Source organism: Siphateles boraxobius, unplaced genomic scaffold, assembly GCF_051911475.1.
Source record: "Siphateles boraxobius isolate OS27281-9 unplaced genomic scaffold, OSU_SipBor_1 32, whole genome shotgun sequence".
Taxonomy (NCBI): Eukaryota; Metazoa; Chordata; class Actinopteri; order Cypriniformes; family Leuciscidae; genus Siphateles; species Siphateles boraxobius.
The window spans coordinates 5765697-5789967 of NW_027508942.1; the positions used below are offsets into that span (position 1 = coordinate 5765697).

General features: G+C 42.5%; 1 protein-coding gene across 4 annotated transcripts in view; it reads left to right on the forward strand.

Moving 5' to 3' along the window:
• Positions 1-24271, forward strand: part of celf6 (CUGBP Elav-like family member 6) — a 179507-nt gene that overhangs the window by 123230 nt on the left and 32006 nt on the right. For all 4 annotated transcript variants that reach the window (XM_077194680.1, XM_077194681.1, XM_077194683.1 and 1 more), the window contains 3 exons: positions 5765-5844; positions 17342-17485; positions 23102-23249. In XM_077194680.1, the coding sequence (XP_077050795.1) occupies positions 5765-5844; positions 17342-17485; positions 23102-23249 (372 nt within the window). The remainder of the gene's footprint in view (positions 1-5764; positions 5845-17341; positions 17486-23101; positions 23250-24271) is intronic.

A 24271-nucleotide genomic window follows, 5' to 3' on the forward strand; every position in this document is an offset into this window, starting at 1 on the left:
GCGCGTGCTACAAGGGGAATGACAACAAAAGCAGCGCCATTTTTTTAATATACAGTAGGAATATAATACTACGGTTATTCTTTCACGAAATGTAGTTTTAAGAGTTTTTCAGACGAGAATGTAGTTGTTTAAAGCTCAAATCTGTGGTTTATTTATAATGATTTATGATAATTTGATCCATTCCAGGCGATCACTGGGCGCTCGGCGCTCATGTTCCCCGCCTGGAACAGCCTTTCCTCGGCTAGTCGTTCTGACGTTTGCCGCTGACTCTGTAGTGGTAATTCGTCTTGTGTAAATTTAACGGGTGATCTTTGGTCTCGTGAATCGATAATTCGTTCCCTGGCCAATCGTTTTGGCTGAGGGCTAAGTGAAGTTTCATATATTTAGGCTATTTAACTTTTCCGTTGTAACGTTAATGTTAGACCAGCGCTGAATTTGTATATTTGACTGAATATTTGACTTTGCTTTATCACTTATTGTATAGCTTTCTTGTAACGTTACCTTTTACTTATACTTTTATAATGGCTATTATTGCTAAAACTGAAATTTAACTGGGTTGAGTTTTGTCATTTTTTATTTTATTACAAGATTATCACTGTAATGTTGTTTATTGCAAAATTTGTACAAATGCAAATATTGCCTGGAAATATGTTTAATATTTTTAAAATTTAAACGAAAAGATGCAGGGTTGTGTTTTATATTTCGTTTTGTTATAAATAGGCTAACGTTAAACATGCAGTAAATAATATAATCAGGTCTATACAATGCCTGAACCACATTTGTGTGCCTATAATGTTTAAAATGTATTTAAATGAAAACGAAAAGGGACAGAGTGGTGTTTTATAATATATTTCGTTTTATTGTTGCCTAAAATGTACATGCAGAGCGAGCTGAGTGACGCTTTCAAGAACGCGCTGTTCCATTTGTAGAATTACCGGACTCGCGTCCTCGGGAGTCATTCTGCTGAGAACTTTGCGTACTTGGTATTGAGAAATGCCTAATGTCGGCGCTTGTCTTCTTGTGACAAACATGCCGAGAAGCAAGGACAAGATCTGCTGTATGCCATCCATTAGTGTTTACTTTGTCGCTTTCTTCTTCGCGCGAAAATGACGTTGATCGCTTCTTTCCTGCAAGCACCACGCCTATCAAGTAGGGTACTGTTGGCGGTGGAAACGCTAGCCGGATCATGGTTTACTGACCCGAACCGTACCGTACTGTACCGTACTGCTCAGTGGAAACGAGCCATTAGTTTGACTTCCTGAAACATTGAACTGTTGGTTTGTGTGGCATATCCTGCCGAGTTCTGACTCAGCCAATCCCCGCCAAGCCCCGCCCCAATCATGTGAGTTTGGGGCGGGGCTAACGGTTTGATTGATGGATGGAATGTTTTAAACTTGCTTGGATACGGACTAGCGCTCCAGTGTTATGACAAATCATAATTGCCGATTATTCCCTTGAAATTTTAATTGCGATTATCACAATTTACATTGAATATATTGTAGCAATGTTCAGGGAAGAAGGAGGCGGGAACCGGCGAACATTCAAATAAACTTTATTAAAATAAAACAAACCAAACTAAAATACCGCCAGCAACCCCTCGCGGACGACTGCTGGCTAACCTAAAATAAACATAACGGCCAGCAGCCCCTCGCGGACGACTGCTGGCTAAAATAAAACACAAATACAAAAAACAAAACTCAACTAAAATACAGGCCTGTTCCTCTCTCGATCATCAACGTCGTCGCTCCTCCTTTATGCTTCCGCTCCTCCGTGAGAGATGCGAGACCGGTGTGCTATACAGGTGCTGCTCATTACCAATCGCACCGCCAGCCTCGCGCCGTTCTCTCACGTCCCTCGGCCGTCCTGTTCGCCACATATATATAGGCATATTATAATACATGTTTACACAAAAATTGTTAAAACACACACAAGTACTGTCCCCCTTTACTTAACATACACATAAATTGTAAGAATGAGTCATAGTAAAGAAAAACATTAGGACTATGCTAAAGCAATTCAATAGCAGTCCCAAACTAGTTTTTGTTAATACAATGTTGATATGAGCCACCACAGTCATTTAATAATATAAAAAATAACACAAAGTGAAAATAAAGTGGCATTTTTGGGTTATGGAAAGGACAGTTACCATGGTAAATACACAATACTAACAAGAACTGTTAATGAAACAGCTCCTGGTGAATAGACTGAAAATCACACCTGCATGCAAATCCTTCTCAGCTAACACGTGATTTATTGGTATTTTACTTTTATTTCGTGACTTAATAATTTACATTGTAACGACGTTGCATGCACGTAGTTTCTATTGCACTTTATACAGTGAAGCGATACACAGCGCGCGCCGCCGCATTTGCGCGTGCAATTGAAGAGTGCGCGCTACGAGCACAGTATACCGGCTGACAGGACATTAAAGTGAAGGTAAAAAGGCTTTTTATTTCAGCGTATACTTATGTCACTGCCTGGTAGGGATGGGACTGTATGAACATTTCATATCACGATTATAGTGACCGTATTATCGTGATTATCAATATTATCACGGTTTTGTTAAAACAAGATGAAAGTGTTAAAAAAGAACTGATGCTCACACTGAAAACAAACAGTTTTATATTTGAGAATCAACAAACAACAAATAAAACGAGCAGCTCTATGCACTTTTTAAAGTAAGATTCTATTCTGTGGCATTTCCTTCCTTATAATGACCGTCGTCAATAGCAACGCATTATAACTCAGCGCACATCCATGTACGGACGCGCGCTCTCAGTTCATTCAAATACAACTTGTCATCTTGCGTCTCCGTTTTTGATTGTATTGAAAATGAAATCAGAGTTGATTTATTGTTTACAGAATTTGATAACATTGTTGTGATCATCTTGTCTGGACGAGTTTTGTCCGCTGTACAAAATGGATTTAACAAGTAAGGATAGAGACATTAATCTCTATTCAATATGTCCCCGTAAATATGTGGTAAAAAAAAATCTATGTTATAAGTCTACAATGAATGTACATTATTATCTCTTAAATGTCACTCTTCATAGTCTTGTTTGAACTTGTTCGTTCGTCTTTGGCTCAAAGACACTTATTGCTGCGAACTTTTCTTCGCGGAGGCTTCAAGTTTATTTCAAGTGAGTGAGATAAAATATTTCAATTCAAAACAACATTTTGTGTCCAATTATTTCCCAGACGTAGTTTTAGTATTGAGATCAAAGTTAACTTGCCTTGCGTTCGCTACAACAAGGGATGATGGTCACACAGGACGGCTTGGCAGATTTAAAGTGTTTACCTCTATCACAGCGAATTTTTTGTGCATGTTCTGCAGACAGAGTGACCATCCTTGATTAAGTTTCCCTCAGGATTTTTGTAAATGCCAAAATATGAGCACACCTCAGATTTGGTCCTCTTAAAGGGCTGAAAAATCTCCCGAACACGGTCACTGCCTTCCGCCATTCCTTCTCGAATAAAAAGAAAAACCCCAACATTGCGCGCCTGCGTCAGACTGTTGCTGGCTGGACAGGATTTATAGTGAGTTATTAAAATCGCGATAATCAAACACGGTTTTAATGATAATTGAATTTTAAACAATATTACTAACTGTCAGTACATTTTATCGTGGTTTATAGTGAAATCGGTAATCGTCCCATCCCTACTGCCTGGTATGTCATATTGTGCTGGGTTTTCTGAAGTAGTCGTGATTCGCCTCTCATAACATAATTATGCTCTAAACACACACACGCAGAGTGGATTTTCTTTTGTAATCGCGGCTTTGAACAATTACGTAACCGTGGCATCCGTAATCGCAATTAGAAATTCGATTAATTGTGCAGCCCTAATACGGACATTATTTTCTCAGTTGTGTTTGGTGACACTAGTGGAGCAGCTTCAACATACAGAGATTTTTCTTGTGAATATCTAGTTCTACACATTCGATTACTGGGTTTCTTTTTCTCTTGAGAAACTTTAAGGACTCCATTTGCTCTCTGTTCAATCTCATTGCGGTCTGGGTGAAACATTTAAGATATTAAAAAGATGTAATTTATTATATTATGACAGGTTTACACCTGCCGTGCTGTTAATGATGTTTCCCTCGTGTTTCACTTCTAGTTTGTCTGGATTTCTGTCCTGAATAATGGAGCTTTAGCAGCGCTGGTATCCCATGAATTCCTGTCCCTGAAAATGAAATAATTTTCTCTAACCATAAGATTTTAAATCCTGAAAGTGTGCTGGTCATGTCTGAAGCTGTTCTGGTCTTCTGAAGTGTGTTCCGTCTCATGAAAGTGTGTCATCGAGCCTCGTCACTCTCTCCGGCATTAATGCATCTTGTTTGCGGGAAGTAAAAGTCGTCCTCTGGCTCTCGAGCGGATCGGGTCACGCAGGTTTGATGATTGCTGGGTTTGTTAGATGGATGTTTGTGCTGTGTTTCCCTCGGCGGCTCCGGTTATTGTCTGTGGAAAGGTTAAAGTGTTCAGAGGAACCAGAAGAATCCTCAATATGAGATGCAGGAGATCGTATCACAGCGTCTCTTCTTCACACTGATTTATCATCTGGCTTCTCTGCTTTTCTGCTTTCTTCCCTTTGAGGAAGTTTGCATGGAATCCAGCAACAAATGCATATGTGTGTGTGTGTGTGTGTGTGTGTGTGTGTGTGTGCGTGCGTGCGTGCGTGCGTGCGTGCGTGCGTGCGTGCGTCCGTGCGTGCGTGCGTGCGTGCGTGTGCGTGTGTGTGTGCGTGTGTGTGTGTGTGGGTTCACTTAGTATTAATTCAACAGCATATTGGCACATTCTCACTTGGGAAAACTTTTAATAATTATGTTTTTTTTTTTAACACACACATATATATATATAAATATCTCATTTATATATTTATATATAGTAAAAATAATAATATATATTATGTGCATTTAAAATGTAATAAATATGTAAATAATATATCTTAAATTGAATTTGTTATACAGTATATGCATGTATATGTGATGTATATATAAATATATATATGCATATAAATGCATACAATGTATATATATATATATATATATATATATATATATATATATATATATATATGCATATAAATGCATACAATGTATGCATTTAAAAATATAATAAATATATATTGGCTTGACTTCACAAACTTTTTTTTAAAGATTGTGTTAGTTATAGTTATTAATGTGAATGTGAAGGTTTTGAGTCCGTCTCGACGTTTATTACCGTAGTAAGGCTCTAACTCTCTGTCTTTAGGACGTCATGATGGGTAAATCTATATTAATCCATATAATTCACTTAGATTCTGTGTTTCTAAACAAAAGCAACACAAATCAGGAAACGCTGCACTTCCAGAATCAGCAAAACTGCTTCATTTATCTCTGATTCTATTGCTCATTATAAATCAGCCGAGAGTATTCATTTCTTTCAAATAAAAAGAATCTTACTGACGCCAAATTTGTACATTATTGAAACCTTATTGTATAGAGTTTATTTTTCCTTTGGTTAAAATATTGCCATATTAGTTTATGAAATAAATGCAATAACCAGTCTGTTCTATTGACACAGCAGAGGCAGCATGACTCTAATACTAATGAATTATGTTCACCTTAAAATGACTAGTTAACTAACCTCTCTCTCTCTCTCTCTCCCTCTCTCTCTCACTCTCCCCCTCTCTCTCTCTCCCCCTCTCTCTCTCTCTCTCTCTCTCTCTCTCTCTCTCTCTCTCTCTCTCTCTCTCTCTCTCTCTCTCTCTCTCCTTCTCTCCACAGGCTGTGCTTTTGTAAAGTTTTCCAGTCATGCAGAAGCTCAGGCTGCTATTAACAGTCTCCATGGTGGACAAACAATGCCTGTGAGTCTCTCTCTCTCTCTCACACACACACACACACACACACACACAAAAACACACACACACACACACTCAGTCGTGTCACCTCGTTCTGACACATATGGACCCACATTACAGATGCATTTACCTAAAAAGGATTTATCTCTGAATAACCGTCCAAATAGTAACATGATGCATGTCGTCCGCAGTCTTAAACACAGTCTGCTTTATAAAAGTATTTTATTCATCACTGCTCGTCTACAACTGAGTGTAAAATCATCTCAGACAGGGATGTGAAAGAGACCAGAGCGTTTAAAGATCTGCATTCGCATAGTTGAATCAGTGGATTGTGTTTGAATGATTTCTTTTTTAATATATTTGTTTATTTTTGTTGAGAGAAAGAGAGAGAAAAAATATCTGGCAATATTTAAAAGTAAACTGTATTGTGCATTTATTATACACATGAAAAATGGGAAAATATCTTTCATTTGATCCTGCACCTGTTGGAGAGCATTTTGGAAATGCATATTTTTTCCTCTTTGAATAGACTTAATTGTGCATCTATACAGTTAATTAAGGCCGTTCACAATAAGAACAATAACTATAATGATAACCATATCACAATAACATTTGGTATATTCTCTTTATGTCATCTGTCTCTTTAAAGCAGGGAGGATTCTGATTAGCTGTCAATGTTTTTATCCTTCATCAGCTGGAAAAAATCATTCTTAAAGTGGACTCGATGAGTTTGTCTGTGTCGTTATCATTAGTTGTGCTGTGGATTATGCTGTTAAAGATTAAAACTATAAAATTACTGTTATAGCTATAAATCTCTGTGGGAATCGGGCCTTTAGCGTCATTTCAAAAGTTGGATAATGCAAAAAATCTAATTTAAACAATATAATGCACATTTGCTATAGTTTCTGCTGTACGACTGAATGTTTGTTTCTCATTTGGATCAAAAAGCTTGTCAATTTTGCCTACTTGTGAATTTATGTATATTATTTTGAATGGGTGACTTGTTGTTTTAGTCTGACATGCTCATGATTTCAGCGGTGTATAAACAGGATTGATGGCGATGTTTCCATGTTCACAGCAAACATGTTTCCTCTCAATCATCTCTGCTTTCAGCCATAAATATCAATGTGACTTTAATAAACAGGCTCAGATATGTATTTTGAGACCCGTGTCAGCACTTTCATTTAATTATACAGAAAATTTGAATATTGCATGAAACATTTGCAGTGTTTCCATCCCATGTGTTGGTGCAAATTATTAGTGATAAATCAGTGATCTTTCATCAATGATTATCAGTGATTTTTTCCCTCCATCATAAACGAGTGTGTGTCGAGCGTCAGACGAAACACAATAAACGCTGTTATGTTCTCTAGCGTTCGGATGCTGGTGTTCGGGAACACACTCGTGTGTGTGTGACGCTTCTGGAGGGAATAAACACAATCATTCTGATCACACACTTCCACTCCGGCGTTTCAGAAACACCAAACCAACATTAGAGACGCTGCGACGCCATTGGTCCACTGGCTACTCCAGTTATCCAATCACAGCTGATGCTGAGCAAAGTCACATGAGTTTATTGAGGGATTTATTCAGTAAATGTGTTTATATCGTAGTTTATGCTCATGACTTCTTATTGGATACAAAATATCTCGGTGTTTCCATCCAGTGTTGTTTTTTTATGCGATTTCCCCCCAAAAAAATTCATTTTTTTATTGCATTTTAATAAAAACAAAACATAATTTAAATACAGGAGTACATATAACCATTACATGTCAGGGGTAAACAAAATGGGGAGAAAAACAAAAAAGAAAGAAAAAAGAAAGATATTTACAGAAAAAACTTGTGCCTATTAAACAGCTGTGTAGTTTTTACTTTTTGATATTGTTTTTTAAATATATTTTAACATCAATTTTAAATTGTTAAAAATTTGTTCTGCGTTTAGTGTCTGATGGTAATAAACCACCTGATATAACGGCTGTCCTTAAGATGGACTAGACAAACCTCAGGCTAGTTGATTTGAATTAAATGTAGTTTTGCACCTTCGTCTTGAAGCGCTGCGGCTGAGAAATGCAGACAGACGGTAAAAAGCTGAGAATTTCACTTGTCTTGGAGAAGGTGTTGATCTCAGGTGTTGAGCTGATTCTGCTGAAACACACCGCAGCTCAATCTGTGTGCGTGTGTGTGTGTTAGGGGTGGCACGGTTCACAAAACCCACGGTTCGGTTCGTATCACGGTTTTAGGGTCAGGGTTTTCGGTTCTGTACGGTTCTTGTTGTTATTTTTCTTTTAATCTTTAACACTCCAGAAATGTACTTCAGCATATGATATAGGCTATAGCTTAATTATCCACAATTCAGGATACAGTATTAAAAAAATGTATATCACAAACTGAATTTGACTTGACTTTAAGCACATTATTGAGACCATCTCTGAGTAAAGCTAGGTGACATTTTGATACAGCAAGAGAGAAGACATTGATGAAATGCTTTTGTTTATTTGGTAAAAAAGGAGAATGTGTAGTGCTACCTCTACAGGGACTTATGTGCATTTTTAGCACTCAAAGATTAAAATTAACTTGCATTTATCAAACTGTCAACGTCAGTGTAGCTCTTACAAAATGTTTATCTTTTAAAAGAAAAAGAGAGAAACTCTTAAAGCACTATCTTTTAAATAAGTCAAAATATGTTACACATAATTGCCTATAATGAGGCTATAACAATAGCAAAGGCCAAAACCATAAAGTGAAACATAAGTTCAACCTCAACACAAAAACAGTATCAACAATGCTTCTATGCCCTGAGAGTGAGAATACATTTTTTTCACTTGAAATTAAAGTGCAGTATTTGGAAACATATGACTGGAGTTCTTATCTAAACTTGGTGTCACTGTATTTAAATATCATAGGTAACATGAAATCCAAAATGTTCCCACACACCGGACTTATACGACGCTGGCGCATCCTCCAACTCCGGTTAGCCTTCCTTATATCTCCCACTAGACATTTCTATACGTGACGAGACCTGCAGCACTCCATACTCCACTTTTACTGTAGGCTTGTTCGACTTGAACCGGCGCTGCACAGATCGATCGGTTTATGACATGAAAGTACCGCGAGAGTGATTGAAAAGCATACGGAGCCGTTGCTCTCGCGGTACTTTGATGTTATTCATCGATCGGTCTGTGCAGCGCCGGTTCAAGTCGAACAAGCCTCATACGTATGTCCATTGTCCACACATCTCTTATTTCGCGCGAAAAGTAAACACTGTCTGAGGTCACGGGCATGAGTTACATTGCGAACCGAGACAAGCGAACCGAACGGTTCGGATGTTTTTTCATGTACCGTGCCACCCCTAGTGTGTGTGTGTGTTTGCTGAGCATGTAAATATTCACTTTATCACGCCTGAGAAAATTTGTTTGTATAAGGTAGTTTGGTATTTCTATGGCCCACTTTAGACATTTCAACTACAAGTAACTTTGTGACTATATATCATTACAGTATTAGTCGATTAAAGGTACATTGTGTAATATTTCTGAGGATCTATTGAAAGAAACGAAATATAAGATCCATAATTATGTTTTCAGTGGTGTATAAAGAGCTTACTTAATGAACCGTTATGTTTTATTACCTTAGAATGAGACATTTATATCTCCATAACCGCGGGCTCCTTCTATGGAGGTTGACATATTGTGTGGTCATGTTTCTAGCGTAGCCGACAGCGAACACAGCGCTACAGTGAACACACAGCGGTATAGTGAACACACAGCGCTACAGAGAACACATCGCTACAGCGAAAACACAGCGCTACAGCGAACACACAGCGGTATAGTGAACACACAGCGCTACAGCGAAAACACAGCGCTACAGCGAACACACAGCGGTATAGTGAACACACAGCGCTACAGCGAACACACAGCGCTACAGAGAACACACAGCGGTATAGTGAACACACAGCGCTACAGCGAACACACAGCGCTACAGAGAACACACAGCGGTATAGTGAACACACAGCGCTACAGCGAACACACAGCGCTACAGAGAACACACAGCGGTATAGTGAACACACAGCGCTACAGCGAACACACAGCGCTACAGCGAACACACAGCGCTACAGCGAACACACAGCGGTATAGTGAACACACAGCGCTACAGCGAACACACAGCGCTACAGAGAACACACAGCGCTACAGCGAACACAGCGCTACAGCGAACAGACAAGCGCTACAGCGAACACACAGCGCTGCAGCGAACACACAGCGCTACAGCGAACACACAGCGCTACAGCGAACACACAGCGCTACAGCGAACACACGGCGCTTCAGCGAACACACGGCGCTGCAGCGAACACACGGCGCTACAGAGAACACACGGCGCTACAGCGAACACACAGCGCTACAGCGAACACACGGCGCTACAGAGAACACACAGCGCTACAGCGAACACACAGCGCTACAGCGAACACACAGCGCTTCAGCGAACACACGGCGCTGCAGCGAACACACGGCGCTACAGAGAACACACGGCGCTACAGCGAACACAGCGCTGCAGCGAACACACATTCTACAGCGGACACACAGCGCTACAGCGAACACACAGCGCTACAGCGAACACACAGCGCTACAGCGGACACAGCGCTACAGCGAACACACAGCGCTACAGCGAACACACAGCGCTACAGCGAACACACAGCACTGCAGCGAACACACAGCGCTACAGAGAACACACAGCGCTACAGCGAACACACAGCAGCGCTACAGCGAACACACAGCGCTACAGCGAGCACAGCGCTACCGCGAAAACACACAGCGCTACAGCGAAAACACACAGCCCTACAGAGAACACACAGCGCTACAGCGAACACACAGCGCTACAGCGAACACACAGCGCTACAGAGAACACACAGCGCTGCAGCGAACACACAGCGCTGCAGCGAACACACAGCGCTGCAGCGAACACACAGCGCTGCAGCGAACACACAGCGCTACAGCGAACACACAGCGCTACAGCGAACACACAGCGCTACAGCGAACACACAGCGCTACAGCGAACACACAGCGCTACAGCGAACACACAGCGCTACAGCGAACACACAGCGCTACAGCGAACACACAGCGCTACAGCGAACACACAGCGCTACAGCGAACACACAGCGCTACAGCGAACACACAGCGCTACAGCGAACACACAGCGCTAACACACAGCGCTACAGCGAACACAGCGCTGCAGCGAACACATAGCGCTACAACGAACACACAGCGCTACAGCGAACACACAGCGCTACAGCGAACACACAGCGCTACAGCGAACACACAGCGCTACAGCGAACACACGGCGCTACAGCGAACACACGGCGCTACAGCGAACACACGGCGCTACAGAGAACACACGGCGCTACAGAGAACACACGGCGCTACAGCGAACACACGGCGCTACAGCGAACACACGGCGCTACAGCGAACACACGGCGCTACAGCGAACACACGGCGCTACAGCGAACACACGGCGCTACAGAGAACACACGGCGCTACAGCGAACACACAGCGCTACAGCGAACACACAGCGCTACAGAGAACACACAGCGCTACAGAGAACACACAGCGCTACAGCGAACACACAGCGCTACAGCGAACACACAGCGCCGCAGAGCGCGTTTCCTCACTACCTTGAAAAAGAAGTTTTCATTGGTGTATAAAGACCTCACTTAATGAACCGTTATATTTTTATTACGTTACAATGAGCAGTTTCTGTCTACACACACCGCGGGTTCCCGATCATTGAAATGCGCCGATATGTTTCTACAGTGGCCCTAAATGGACAAACGAGTTTCGTAACTATGTTGCTCTTCGTGCAAGGAAGCAAGCTTAGTTCAGCGAATAAAACACTGACACAATGATGAACAAGTAACAATAAAATTCTCAATAACATATAGTTTTACTGAATAAATAAGTAAGCATAATGTCTTAATTTATCCTTGTAAAGAAACCTCATTGCTGAACTGGCTACTCTGCTGTCTCAGACGATGACATCACTTCCTGTCGGCCACCGTAACTTTTGTTGGTTGCAATTCATAACCTCACCACTAGATGCCGCTAAAAATCACACACTGCACCTTTAAATACTCTTTGTAAGGAATAATTGACGACAGGCCGTTGAAATATGTAATAATAATTACCACTTCTCAAAACATTGTTCAGATGATGTATTTCAAGACGTTTCTCAAGTTTTTGTCATTAAAATGCTCTTGTATATAGGACTAATTTCTTACACATCTAATCCCATGCCTCCGTTGGTAATCCCAAAACGTCATTTTAGAGTAACGGTTTGAGCCACTGATAGACTAATGCTGGACACACACTTACGACTCGCTGAAACATTCGAGACTGACTGTTTCCATCGACTGTAGCAGGTCTTACTGTGAACACACACTGAACGCGCTGAACACTGATCAGTCATAAGTATCAAATTACATTCATAACCGGCCTTAGAGTAAGTGTGTCCCTGGCTTTATGCAGTTATTAATGCAGTTATTAGAGAGAGAGAGAGAGAAAGATGTATTTAATTTTCTATTGATTATTGATAGGACTATATACTTTATTTATTAAAATTAAACTGCACGTTTCCATTAACAGTGAATTTAGACATCGAAAATTGCAGATCAAGCGCATGAGGCTGCATGTTTTTTCTTGTTATGAATTGTATCCTATTTTCCATCATTACAGTCAACTATGCGGAGTGATATGGAGCTGTAATGCGGTCAAACCTGCTGGAACTACTTTAGCCGTGCGTTTCCCTGAAAATAATTGCACACCTTAGAACGTTCGTCAACCAATCAGATTCAAGCATTCAACGGCCCTGTGGCCGGTTGCACCGGCTGTGCGTAAGTTACAACTTAGCCTAGTTTTGACGTAAATGGACACTAAGTTACGACTTATGCACTTCTAAATACTTTTGCGTTGTACCATTAAACTCAGTTGAAGCTTAACTCTACGTATAAACTAAATTATTATGGCAGCCTCCGATCAGGAGTAACGTTTGGACTGAAATATCAGACCGACTGAACTGCATCTATAAGCTCTTCTTTTACCTGACAGACTTCAATTCTTTAGACACATGATAATGCCGACATTTAAACTCGCTTACATTTTAAGAGAGAGAAGATTATGTGAAAAGATAACTTTGTTAGCGGCTCTTTAACACCAACCTGTCCTAAACAGCTCCGTTGTGTGCATATCAAATATCAGTCATAATCAATAAACGTAATTTCTTATGTTTTTTGTATCAATATTTATTTATTGATCCTTATTAATTTCATTTCAAAAACAGTTTCTGAATGTTATTTACATATAAAAACACTTATGTTATTCGTGATCAGGTAGGCTATCGTATTTAATGGAAACTTATTTTTACCGTTAGTAACGTGAGGCAAAAGAAGTTAGAATCAACACAACTTCTGCTCACGTATTTGAAGGCTGCTATTGGATCATCGAGGCTAAACGTCATATTATGTGACTACGCATTACTTTACGGAGATCTTACGACCTACTAGCTACGTTCTACCTTACGAACAAATAGTGCAACGGAACAAAGTACAGAGTTAGTTACAAACTAGCTAGTAGTTACTACGCCTCTGGTGTGGACTTTACGTTCCAATTTAAGAACGAACTTAGGAACGGCTGGTGCAACCCGACCCTGTAGTATAAACTCTGTTAAATAATCACCTCTCTGCTTAAATACTCTTTATTTTGATGCTCCTCAACAGATATTATGCTGACTATTAGTAACGTTGCATCTACATGTCTACTGATTCCACTAACCCGAACCCTACTAATACTCTAATGAGAGTTAGCTGACATGGAGTTGCAAAGTTACTTGTAGTTAGACCATCGAAAAAAAATGATATTTTCCGTTTATTAAACTTGTCAAGACCATGTGCACATTGCATTTCACCTCAAACGATAAGAAATTATATTTTGCATTATTTTCATAACAGTAAAACAAATTCCTTCAATGTCTCATTATTGTAATCTGACAAAAAAAACCAAAAATATATATTATAACTGTAGGGTTTATAAGTTTTTGTACTGCTTTTAAGTTGTAATCGTATTATAATGTTTTATGTAAATGTATTTTATATTTTACTACAATACTGTATAAAGTTAGCATAATTCATTGAAAAAAAATGTATGTATACACAGTTTTCTCTTTGCTAGTAAATTTCACAATTAATTTCAATGAAATGCAGAGTAACACATTTAATTAAATATGAAATTTTGAAGTAGAAAAAACAAATAGTATTTTCTTGTAAAACATACTCCAATAATCTTTTTTGTTATGGTGTAGTAATGAATCACTATTGAAAACAATGAGAATTACAGCAAAAACAACTGTAAAGTAAAAGATCTATATTACAGTTATGAGAAACAAAGTGCTGATTTGATATGAAAATAATCCAAAAAAATCACAATGGGCTTTGTTTATGTGAAATATAATTCCTTTTGATTTTTGTATGAAATGTCACCTGGACATGTTTTCACATTAAACACAAAAAGACAGTTTTTTTTTTCTCGAAGAACTTGAATATCTTGTAAAGGTCAATCATTTTTTGCTCCTTCTGGTAAAATCTGAATGTGTTTCTGTCACTTTTGTCAGTTCCATTCTGTCCAGTTCTGCCATTATATTTTCAGTTATTGTTTTTTATTTATTTTCTATGCAAATCTCAGCGGCCCGTGTGAAATTGAATCCAGATGCTCTTCTGAAGTCAAACGCTCTCCTCGAATGAGATTAGTTTACTGAACCCGTGACAAATGCCTCGGCCGGACTGTCAGAGATGACAGCTTATCAAATTCTGCAAATTCATTTCATACCAGATACAGCTGCGCCTGCTTCCGCCCATCATTATTGTGTTTGTGGGAATGGGGCTTTCAGCCGCAAGAAAATGTCCTTTTCTCAAGGAATGACAGAAACACCTGCTGTCATCTGGACACAACGGGCCGGGAACTTCTGTGACATCAGTTTTTTACTAATATCATTATTCTTTCTCAGAAATGCGAGTTTATATCACAATTGAGAGTTTATAAATTTATAATTGAGTTTATAAATAATTTCTCAACAAAACAAATTGTGAGATATAAAGTCGAAGTTGTGAGATATAAACCCTGGAATTCCAATAGTAAAGAAAGTACGCGCGTAAATAAACCAGGATCAACATCGGATCGGCATTTGAATGGTGGAGAGATTTACGTGATTTAATTGGGTTCAAGCTGGATGCAGAGCTTGCAACATTTCTTCTCCACAGGTAATTGTGCTTTATCAACCAGTTACTTTATTTCTTAGTGTTGTGTTAGTAATCTAAGTATGTTTGCCCAAATGTGTTGGTATGGATAGCTAACGTTAGCACTTGTTGGGCAGGTTCGTTTGTTTACACTGAAATCCGTGTGAACGTAACGTTAGTTGGATAAACATGTCCAGATGAAGGGATAAAGTTTGGCTTTTTGGAAGAATCATTCATTGCTACTCTATCTTTCTTACGAGAGTAAGAACAGTAGTAAAGCTACTGTTATTGTATGTGCTATCTTACTAGCTCTGATATATAAGCAGTAGAAAAATGTACAATGACCATGTCTGCCACATACAGCAATAATAGCGTTTCAGACAGACGATGGTGTTTATTTACGTTTAATTGGTGGGTAATCCATTTCGTAACAATCTACTCGAAAATGACAAAACAACAATAACAAAATACTCCATGGTGTTGATGGATGCTGATGAGACGGGCGCGTTCACAGTAAATCTGGTGCACAGGCACTGACGAGCACGAAGCCACGAACTCGGTGGGAGGGTATTCGTTGATAGTGGGGGAGGGGCATGAGAGTTGTAAACATTCAAAATTTAGCCCAAGTCCACTCAATCTGCCAGACTTGCCGACTGGAGCTTTAAAACAGGGCTTTACTTGTAAAACGCCGAACTCACCCTTTAAGCTTTCTATTTATTTCTCATGTCTGTGAGGCAAGTTCATTTATAAGACGAGCTCCAGTTCACGCGCAAGAGATCGCACCCACGTCCTCCTGATTAAATGTCTGCTATATTTGCTTCTTATTGATTAATTCCAGGCAATTAGTTAATAAAACAGTGATTAAAATTAAGATACAATTTATACAAAACGAAATTTAATTGAAAGAAAGGTTTTCTACAAAACAAAACTTAATAAAGGGGTCAAAATCATGTCTGATCTTATGATCCTATCTTACTCGTGCTTTTCACTTTTCATATAATCGACATAGAGTAAATAAAAAAGAACATTATATTATGTGAACATAAATATGGAATATAATTTTTGTAATTAAGACATGTTGGAAAAGGTGTTCCATCTTTCGTTTCCAATGTGAACATCAAAATTTATTCTCCTGAAAATGATGAATTCAATGCGAATGTATCTGAGAATAAATAAGGATATATAAAATAAGAATATATAAAATAAATAAGAATAAATAAATAATTCTTAAATAAGGAAATCTATTCCGTGATTGGTTCATGCCAAATTACTGCTTGATGAAAATTTGACGGGGGGGGGTTGTGTGTATTAAAAGCGGTTTACCGCTATACCGCCGGGAATATCTTGCTTTTCAACCGCGGTTAGAAAAAAATCCATACCGCCCCAGCCCTAATTGTGATAATAAAGTCCAAATTATGAAATATAAACTCAGGATACTGAGGCCCCTGACACTGAGGCCCCTGACAGCTGTAACGAGGGCCCGTCTGCAGTTCTCACTTCACTGTAATGTGTTCTGCAGGGACGAGACCCTCACAGATCTCCTCCATCACATCATGTGTCTTCATGACAGCCGTAGAGCCCAATTAAATAAATCAATGTCTCTCGCAGCGGCAGCTGAGGTTTAATCCCTCACAACTACATCACACAGAGACCAGATCTGAATGGTGTCTGTGAGTGCAGGTCCATTCTACTTTCCTCCATCTTCATCTTTCTTCAGTGTGTAGTGTTGCTGTTTGAGCATGAAAAAGCTCCAGTTCTTCTCTATATCAGTGTCAGTGTTTCTGAACTCCTGAAACGCCGTCATTGTAGTCTTGAGTTTCTTTCCTCATTATAATAATTAATACGCAGAATAAAGGGGCGGGGCCTGGTTGAGTTAGTTAGTAGTGTGTTAAACTGGCGGTTATGGGAAGGGGCGGGACATTTCCCAAACACACTCGAAGCGCTCGACCAATCACAACACACTGTTCCAGCCGAGCCAATCAGAGCACAGTGTGCTTTTCAGGAGGAGGGGCTTCATAGAGACAGGAAGTAAACAGAGCGTTACTGACAGACTGGGAAGAGAGGAGGCGCAACAATGGAGAATATGAGGAAAATAATCAACATTCAAGCAGGAAAACCTGTTCTAGTAGAGTTCAAATACGACATCAAGAATATAAAAGGGCACAATAGGTTCTCTTCCGGAAATATGCATTGAATTATATATATATGTGTGTGTGTCTGTGTGTGTGTGTTCAGGGCGCGTCCTCCAGTCTGGTGGTGAAGTTTGCAGACACTGATAAGGAACGAACCCTGCGCAGGATGCATCAGATGGCGGGTCAGCTCGGCATCTTCAGTCCCATGACCATCCAGTTTGGAGCATACGGAGCGTACACACACGCTGTGAGTCTCACACACACAGATTACCTGCAATTTCTATGGCAGAAACAAGCTTCCACACTCTAAAAAAAGAAAAGGGGTTGTTTCAACCCACGTGCTGGGTAGATATAGGACAGAACACGTTGGGTTAATTTTACCCAGCAAATTGGGTTGTTTATTTAACCCAGCATACTGGGTTGTTTCATTTTTACTATAGTACTAGCTTTTTACATACATGAATTAATGTTTACGGATTAACTTAAATCCTCTAAACTTTTAAAGAAAAAAAAACACTGGTTTGCATGATAATTCCTTTATTTTTGATCATATTTGACAGTATAGCATATTTTACATAGTTTTGAATAAATATTGCATACATTTAAGCTCATTTAACAAATATTACACGTAAAAATTTAAACATTTACTGTATAAGTAATTCAAGTGTAATGGACCAGTCTCTGTTGTCCCGTTTCCACTGTAACGGCGCTGGATCTCGTGCCGGAGATTGGGTCGTATTCAGCGGAGGAACTTCTAACTTCGGACCGCCATAGACGAAAGATGCTGTGACTCCATAACCTGTCTATAAACAATCAGTGTACAGCTCTGAGAACATGTTTTAACTTTCTAAGCATTTCTATTATGTATCTTTTTTTAATAAAATCATAAAATGTTATGCAAGACATCAGGCGTTTCCATCAGGCGAAAAGACCGACACGACACTCGTCTAGGTGACTCACATCGCGCCCCTGTATGTTGCTATGCGTAAAATTAAGTGATATATGGCACAATAACGAATTTATAGATAAAATAAAATGTACACAATCCTGTATTTTCCGAAGACATGCACCAATTTGTCGGGGCTGCACTGCTCTCTCCTGAAGATTACGCAAAAAGCCTGCGGGTACCCCTGGGTTGTTATATCTGACCCAGGATCTGGGTTACACATAAACTACCCAAACACTGGGTTGTTATGTCTGAACCAGGAGCTTTGTAACACAAAAACTACCAAAACACTGGGTTGTTACGTGTGAACCAGGAGCTTTGTAACACAAAAACTACCAAAACACTGGGTTGTTACGTCTGAACCAGGAGCTTTGTAACACAAAAACTACTCAAACACTGGGTTGTTACTGTCACGGAACACACACTGGAGGCAGAAAATCCAAAAGCAGTAGTTTAATAAAAGGGCAATCCAAACTCTTAGTCATCCAGGCAGGGGTCAAAAGTCCAATAAGGCAATCCAAAACATAAAATACAAACGAGAACCAGTACGATACAAATAACGGAAGTGTGGGGACATAATACAAGGACTCCGTGACACATACTGAAACAGACAGGGTTATATACACAGGGAATCGACAATGATAATGGGGAATTGGCTGAGTGCAATGATCAGTGATAAGAAACAGCTGAGTGCAATGATGAGACAAAGGATCGTGGGAAATGTAGTTCATAAGTGAAGGACACCGTGGGAAAGGAGGACATCTAGTGGACATCAGGGGAACACAAACCCAACACTGTGACATAACCCCCCCTCTACGGAGCGGCTACCAGACGCTCCATGACAACAACAAGAAACACAGAAAACACAACACAATATAATACAAGAGGTTCAGGAGGGAGGTGGAACGGTGGAGGATCAGGGGGAGGGAAGGTGGGCCAGGTCCATGAAGGGAGACAGTGAGGGTTTAACCGGGGACCGGGGCAAAACAAAAAATCTATCGGGCATCCAGGGGTAAACACAAAGTCTATCGGGATGCCAGGGCGAAACGCAGAGTTCATCGGGAGGCCAGGGCGAGACGCAAAGTCCATCGGGCGGCCAGGGCGAGACGTAAAGTCCATCGGGCGGCCAGGGCGAAGAAGATCTCTCGGGCGGCCAGGGCGGCGAAGACCCCTCGGGCGGCCAGGGCGGCGAAGACCCCTCGGGCGGCCAGGGCGGCGAAGACCCCTCGGGCGGCCAGGGCGGCGAAGACCCCTCGGGCGGCCAGGGCGGCGAAGACCCCTCGGGCGGCCAGGGCGGCCCCTCGGGCGGCCAGGGCGGCGAAGACCCCTCGGGCGGCCAGGGCGGCGAAGACCCCTCGGGCGGCCAGGGCGGCGAAGACCCCTCGGGCGGCCAGGGCGGCGAAGACCCCTCGGGCGGCCAGGGCGGCCCCTCGGGCGGCCAGGGCGGCGAAGACCCCTCGGGCGGCCAGGGCGGCGAAGACCCCTCGGGCGGCCAGGGCGGCGAAGACCCCTCGGGCGGCCAGGGCGGCGAAGACCCCTCGGGCGGCCAGGGCGGCGAAGACCCCTCGGGCGGCCAGGGCGGCGAAGACCCCTCGGGCGGCCAGGGCGGCGAAGACCCCTCGGGCGGCCAGGGCGGAGCAGACACCGGCTCAGGAACAGCAGACACCGGCTCAGGAACAGCAGACACCGGCTCAGGAACAGCAGACACCGGCTCAGGAACAGCAGACACCGGCTCAGGAACAGCAGACACCGGCTCAGGAACAGCAGACACCGGCTCAGGAACAGCAGACACCGGCTCAGGAACAGCAGACACCGGCTCAGGAACAGCAGACACCGGCTCAGGAACAGCAGACACCGGCTCAGGAACAGCAGACACCGGCTCAGGAACAGCAGACACCGGCTCAGGAACAGCAGACACCGGCTCAGGAACAGCAGACACCGGCTCAGGAACAGCAGACACCGGCTCAGGAACAGCAGACACCGGCTCAGGAACAGCAGACACCGGCTCAGGAACAGCAGACACCGGCTCAGGAACAGCAGACTCCGGCTCAGGAACAGCAGACACCGGCTCAGGAACAGCAGACACCGGCTCAGGAACAGCAGACACCGGCTCAGGAACAGCAGACACCGGCTCAGGAACAGCAGACACCGGCTCAGGAACAGCCACAAGAACTGTAATAGTCACAAAAACAGACACAAACACAGAAACAAACACTGGCTCTGGAACAGGCACTGGCTCTGGAACAGGCACTGGCTCTGGAACAGACACTGGCTCTGGAACAGACACTGGCTCTGGAACAGACACTGGCTCTGGAACAGACACTGGCTCTGGAACAGACACTGGCTCTGGAACAGACACTGGCTCTGGAACAGACACTGGCTCTGGAACAGACACTGGCTCTGGAACAGACACTGGCTCTGGAACAGACACTGGCTCTGGAACAGGCATTGGCTCAGCCTCCGGCTCTGGAACAGGCATTGGCTCAGCCTCCGGCTCTGGAACAGGCATTGGCTCAGCCTTCGGCTCTGGAACAGGCATTGGCTCAGTCTCCGGCTCTGGAACAGGCATAGGCTCTGGAACAGGCATTGGCTCTGCCTCCGGCTCTGGAACAGGCATAGGCTCTGGAACAAGCATTGGCTCTGCCTCCGGATCTGGAACGGGCAATGGCTCTGCCTCCAGCTCTGGAACAGCAGACACTAGCTCCGGCTCTGGAACAGCAGACATGGGCATGTCCAGGATCCGAACCAGACGCTCCAGATAGTCCAGATCCAAGAAGGCAGACGGCACTGGCTCTGCCTCCGGCGCTGGAACGGATACTGGCTCTGCCTCCGGCTCTGGAACAGGCATTGGCTCTGCCTCCGGCTCTGGAACCGGCAATGGCTCTGCCTCCGGCTCTGGAACCGGCAATGGCTCTGCCTCCGGCTCTGGAACCGGCAATGGCTCTGCCTCCGGCTCTGGAATGGGCACTGGCTCTGCCTCCGGCTCTGGAACGGCCATTGGCTCTGCCTCCGGCTCCGGCTCTGGAACAGCAGACACTGGTTCCGGCTCTGGAACAGCAGACACGGGCATGTCCAGGATCCGAGCCAGACGCTCCAGATAGTCCCGGCCCAGGAAGGCGGACGGAACGTGAACAGTCTCTCGCTGGGCAGACGTGACGTGAACAGTCTCTCGCTGGGCAGACGTGACGTGAACAGTCTCTCGCTGGGCAGACGTGACGTGAACAGTCTCTCGCTGGGCAGACGTGACGTGAACAGTCTCTCGCTGGGCAGACGTGACGTGAACAGTCTCTCGCTGGGCAGACGTGACGTGAACAGTCTCTCGCTGGGCAGACGTGACGTGAACAGTCTCTCGCTGGGCAGACGTGACGTGAACAGTCTCTCGCTGGGCAGACGGAACGTGAACAGTCTCTCGCTGGGCAGACGGAACGTGAAGATTCTCTGACTGGGCAGACGGGACGTGAACAGGCTCTCGACCACCTCCTCCACTGCGACCTCCACGGGTTCCACGAAACTTAACTAATCGGGTCCCCTTAAAAAACTCCCTTCTCTCCCGCTCGGTGGCTGGGGAAGAGATATTGAGAAACATACCGCTGGATCTTGTGTGACGGAGTCCTTCTGTCACGGAACACACACTGGAGGCAGAAAATCCAAAAGCAGTAGTTTAATAAAAGGGCAATCCAAACTCTTAGTCATCCAGGCAGGGGTCAAAAGTCCAATAAGGCAATCCAAAACATAAAATACAAACGAGAACCAGTACGATACAAATAACGGAAGTGTGGGGACATAATACAAGGACTCCGTGACACATACTGAAACAGACAGGGTTATATACACAGGGAATCGACAATGATAATGGGGAATTGGCTGAGTGCAATGATCAGTGATAAGAAACAGCTGAGTGCAATGATGAGACAAAGGATCGTGGGAAATGTAGTTCATAAGTGAAGGACACCGTGGGAAAGGAGGACATCTAGTGGACATCAGGGGAACACAAACCCAACACTGTGACAGTTACCTCTGAACCAGGAGCTTTGTAACACAAAAACTACTCAAACACTGGGTTGTTACGTCTGAACCAGGAGCTTTGTAACACAAAAACTACTCAAACACTGGGTTGTTACGTCTGACCCAGGAGCTTTTTAACACAAAAACTACCAAAACACTGGGTTGTTACGTCTGACCCAGGAGCTTTGTAACACAAAAACTACCAAAACACTGGGTTGTTACGTGTGAACCAGGAGCTTTGTAACACAAAAACTATTCAAACACTGGGTTGTTACGTCTGAACCAGGAGCTTTGTAACACAAAAACTTCTCAAACACTGGGTTGTTACGTCTGACCCAGGAGCTTTGTAACACAAAAACTACCAAAACACTGGGTTGTTACGTGTGGACCAGGAGCTTTGTAACACAAAAACTATTCAAACACTGGGTTGTTACGTCTGAACCAGGAGCTTTGTAACACAAAAACTACTCAAACACTGGGTTGTTACGTCTGACCCAGGAGCTTTTTAACACAAAAACTACCCAAACACTGGGTTGTTATATCTGACCCAGGATCTAGGTTACACAAAAACAACCCAAACACTGGGTTGTTACGTCTGACCCAGGATCTGGGTTACACAAAAATTACCCAAACACTGGGTTTTTACGTCTGACTCAGGATCTGGCTTACACATAAACTACCCAAATACTGGGTTGTTATGTCTGAACCAGGAGCTTTGTAACACAAAAACTACTCAAACACTGGGTTGTTACGTCTGACCCAGGAGCTTTGTAACACAAACACTGAAAAAATAACCCAAACCCAAACGATTTACCCAAAAGGCTCAACCCAGGATTTGGTTATAAAAAGAAGCCAAGCTTTTTCCGAGTGCTAGAAATGTGTAGTATAATTGTATGTGTTGTGTGTGTGCAGCAGGTCATGCAGCAGCAGGCGGCGCTCATGGCAGCGTCTCAGGGCTCGTATCTGAACCCCATGACGGCCCTCGCTGCCGCTCAAATGCAGCAAATGGCAGCTTTCAACGTCAACGGCCTCGTGGCTGCGCCGATGACACCGTCTTCAGGTACCACACACACACACACACACACAAATAAAGCTTTAATTAAAGCATACAGCAGGATCAATCGCTCCGCTCTCGCAGAAAACGGGTTTCATCCGTGTGTTTCTCGAGAGCAACAAGTTTTCGTCTCAGCCGTTAATCTCACTGCTGTTCGTCACACGAGGGGTTTACGTTTTCATGTTTTTTAGTGCTGCACGATTCATCATATCGCAATCGCGATGTCAAGCCTATGCGATTATATGACGCAAAATGCTGTGATTTTATGAAATATATGAATGCATGTGTGGACATGACAACCCATTCTCTCTGAGAGCTGTTTGCTCATCTTCTACACCGCTAACAAAAAGAAGACCAGTCAGTTTGGGTTAGGCAGTGGCACGTGTGTGTGGCGTGATAGTTTGGCTATAAGATAACACACACTGAGCAGAGAGAGCGGGTCTGCCAACTCTCACTCTTTGTTATTAACAAAATTCAGTTTAGTTACCAAATGTTTTAGACAAATACGATACATACACCAAAAATGATCCACAGACTGAGTCTATAAAGCATATGTTGCATCATGTTTAAATATCCCTGTTTATCTGGACAGAATGTTCAAAATATCTTATTTTCATGAGCATACAAATGTTCTTATTTATTGTTCTATTTATTTTATACTATTGTACTATAGAGACAATAACAAGTTTGCAGTAATGCAAAGATGTCATTATTTAATTTTGTAAAAAATATTTTAATTTGAAAACTCTGCATTTAGTTGTTGCTAGTTTGAGTTGAGAAATACACGTTTCAGCATTATCACTAATCTGTGTGTGCATTTTCCTTCAGAGCCAAACAAGTCGACTCATGAAACCATTTGTTTACTATATTGCTATTTTATATATATATTAAATGTATCATTGATAAAGATCCTCCCATATTGCATTGAAAATTAGCTCAGTGAACAAAAAAAGTATATTTCATTTCATACTGAAAAATATTGATCAATCTTATTAAACCAAATATTTGTTTGTGCTGTGTACTATGGA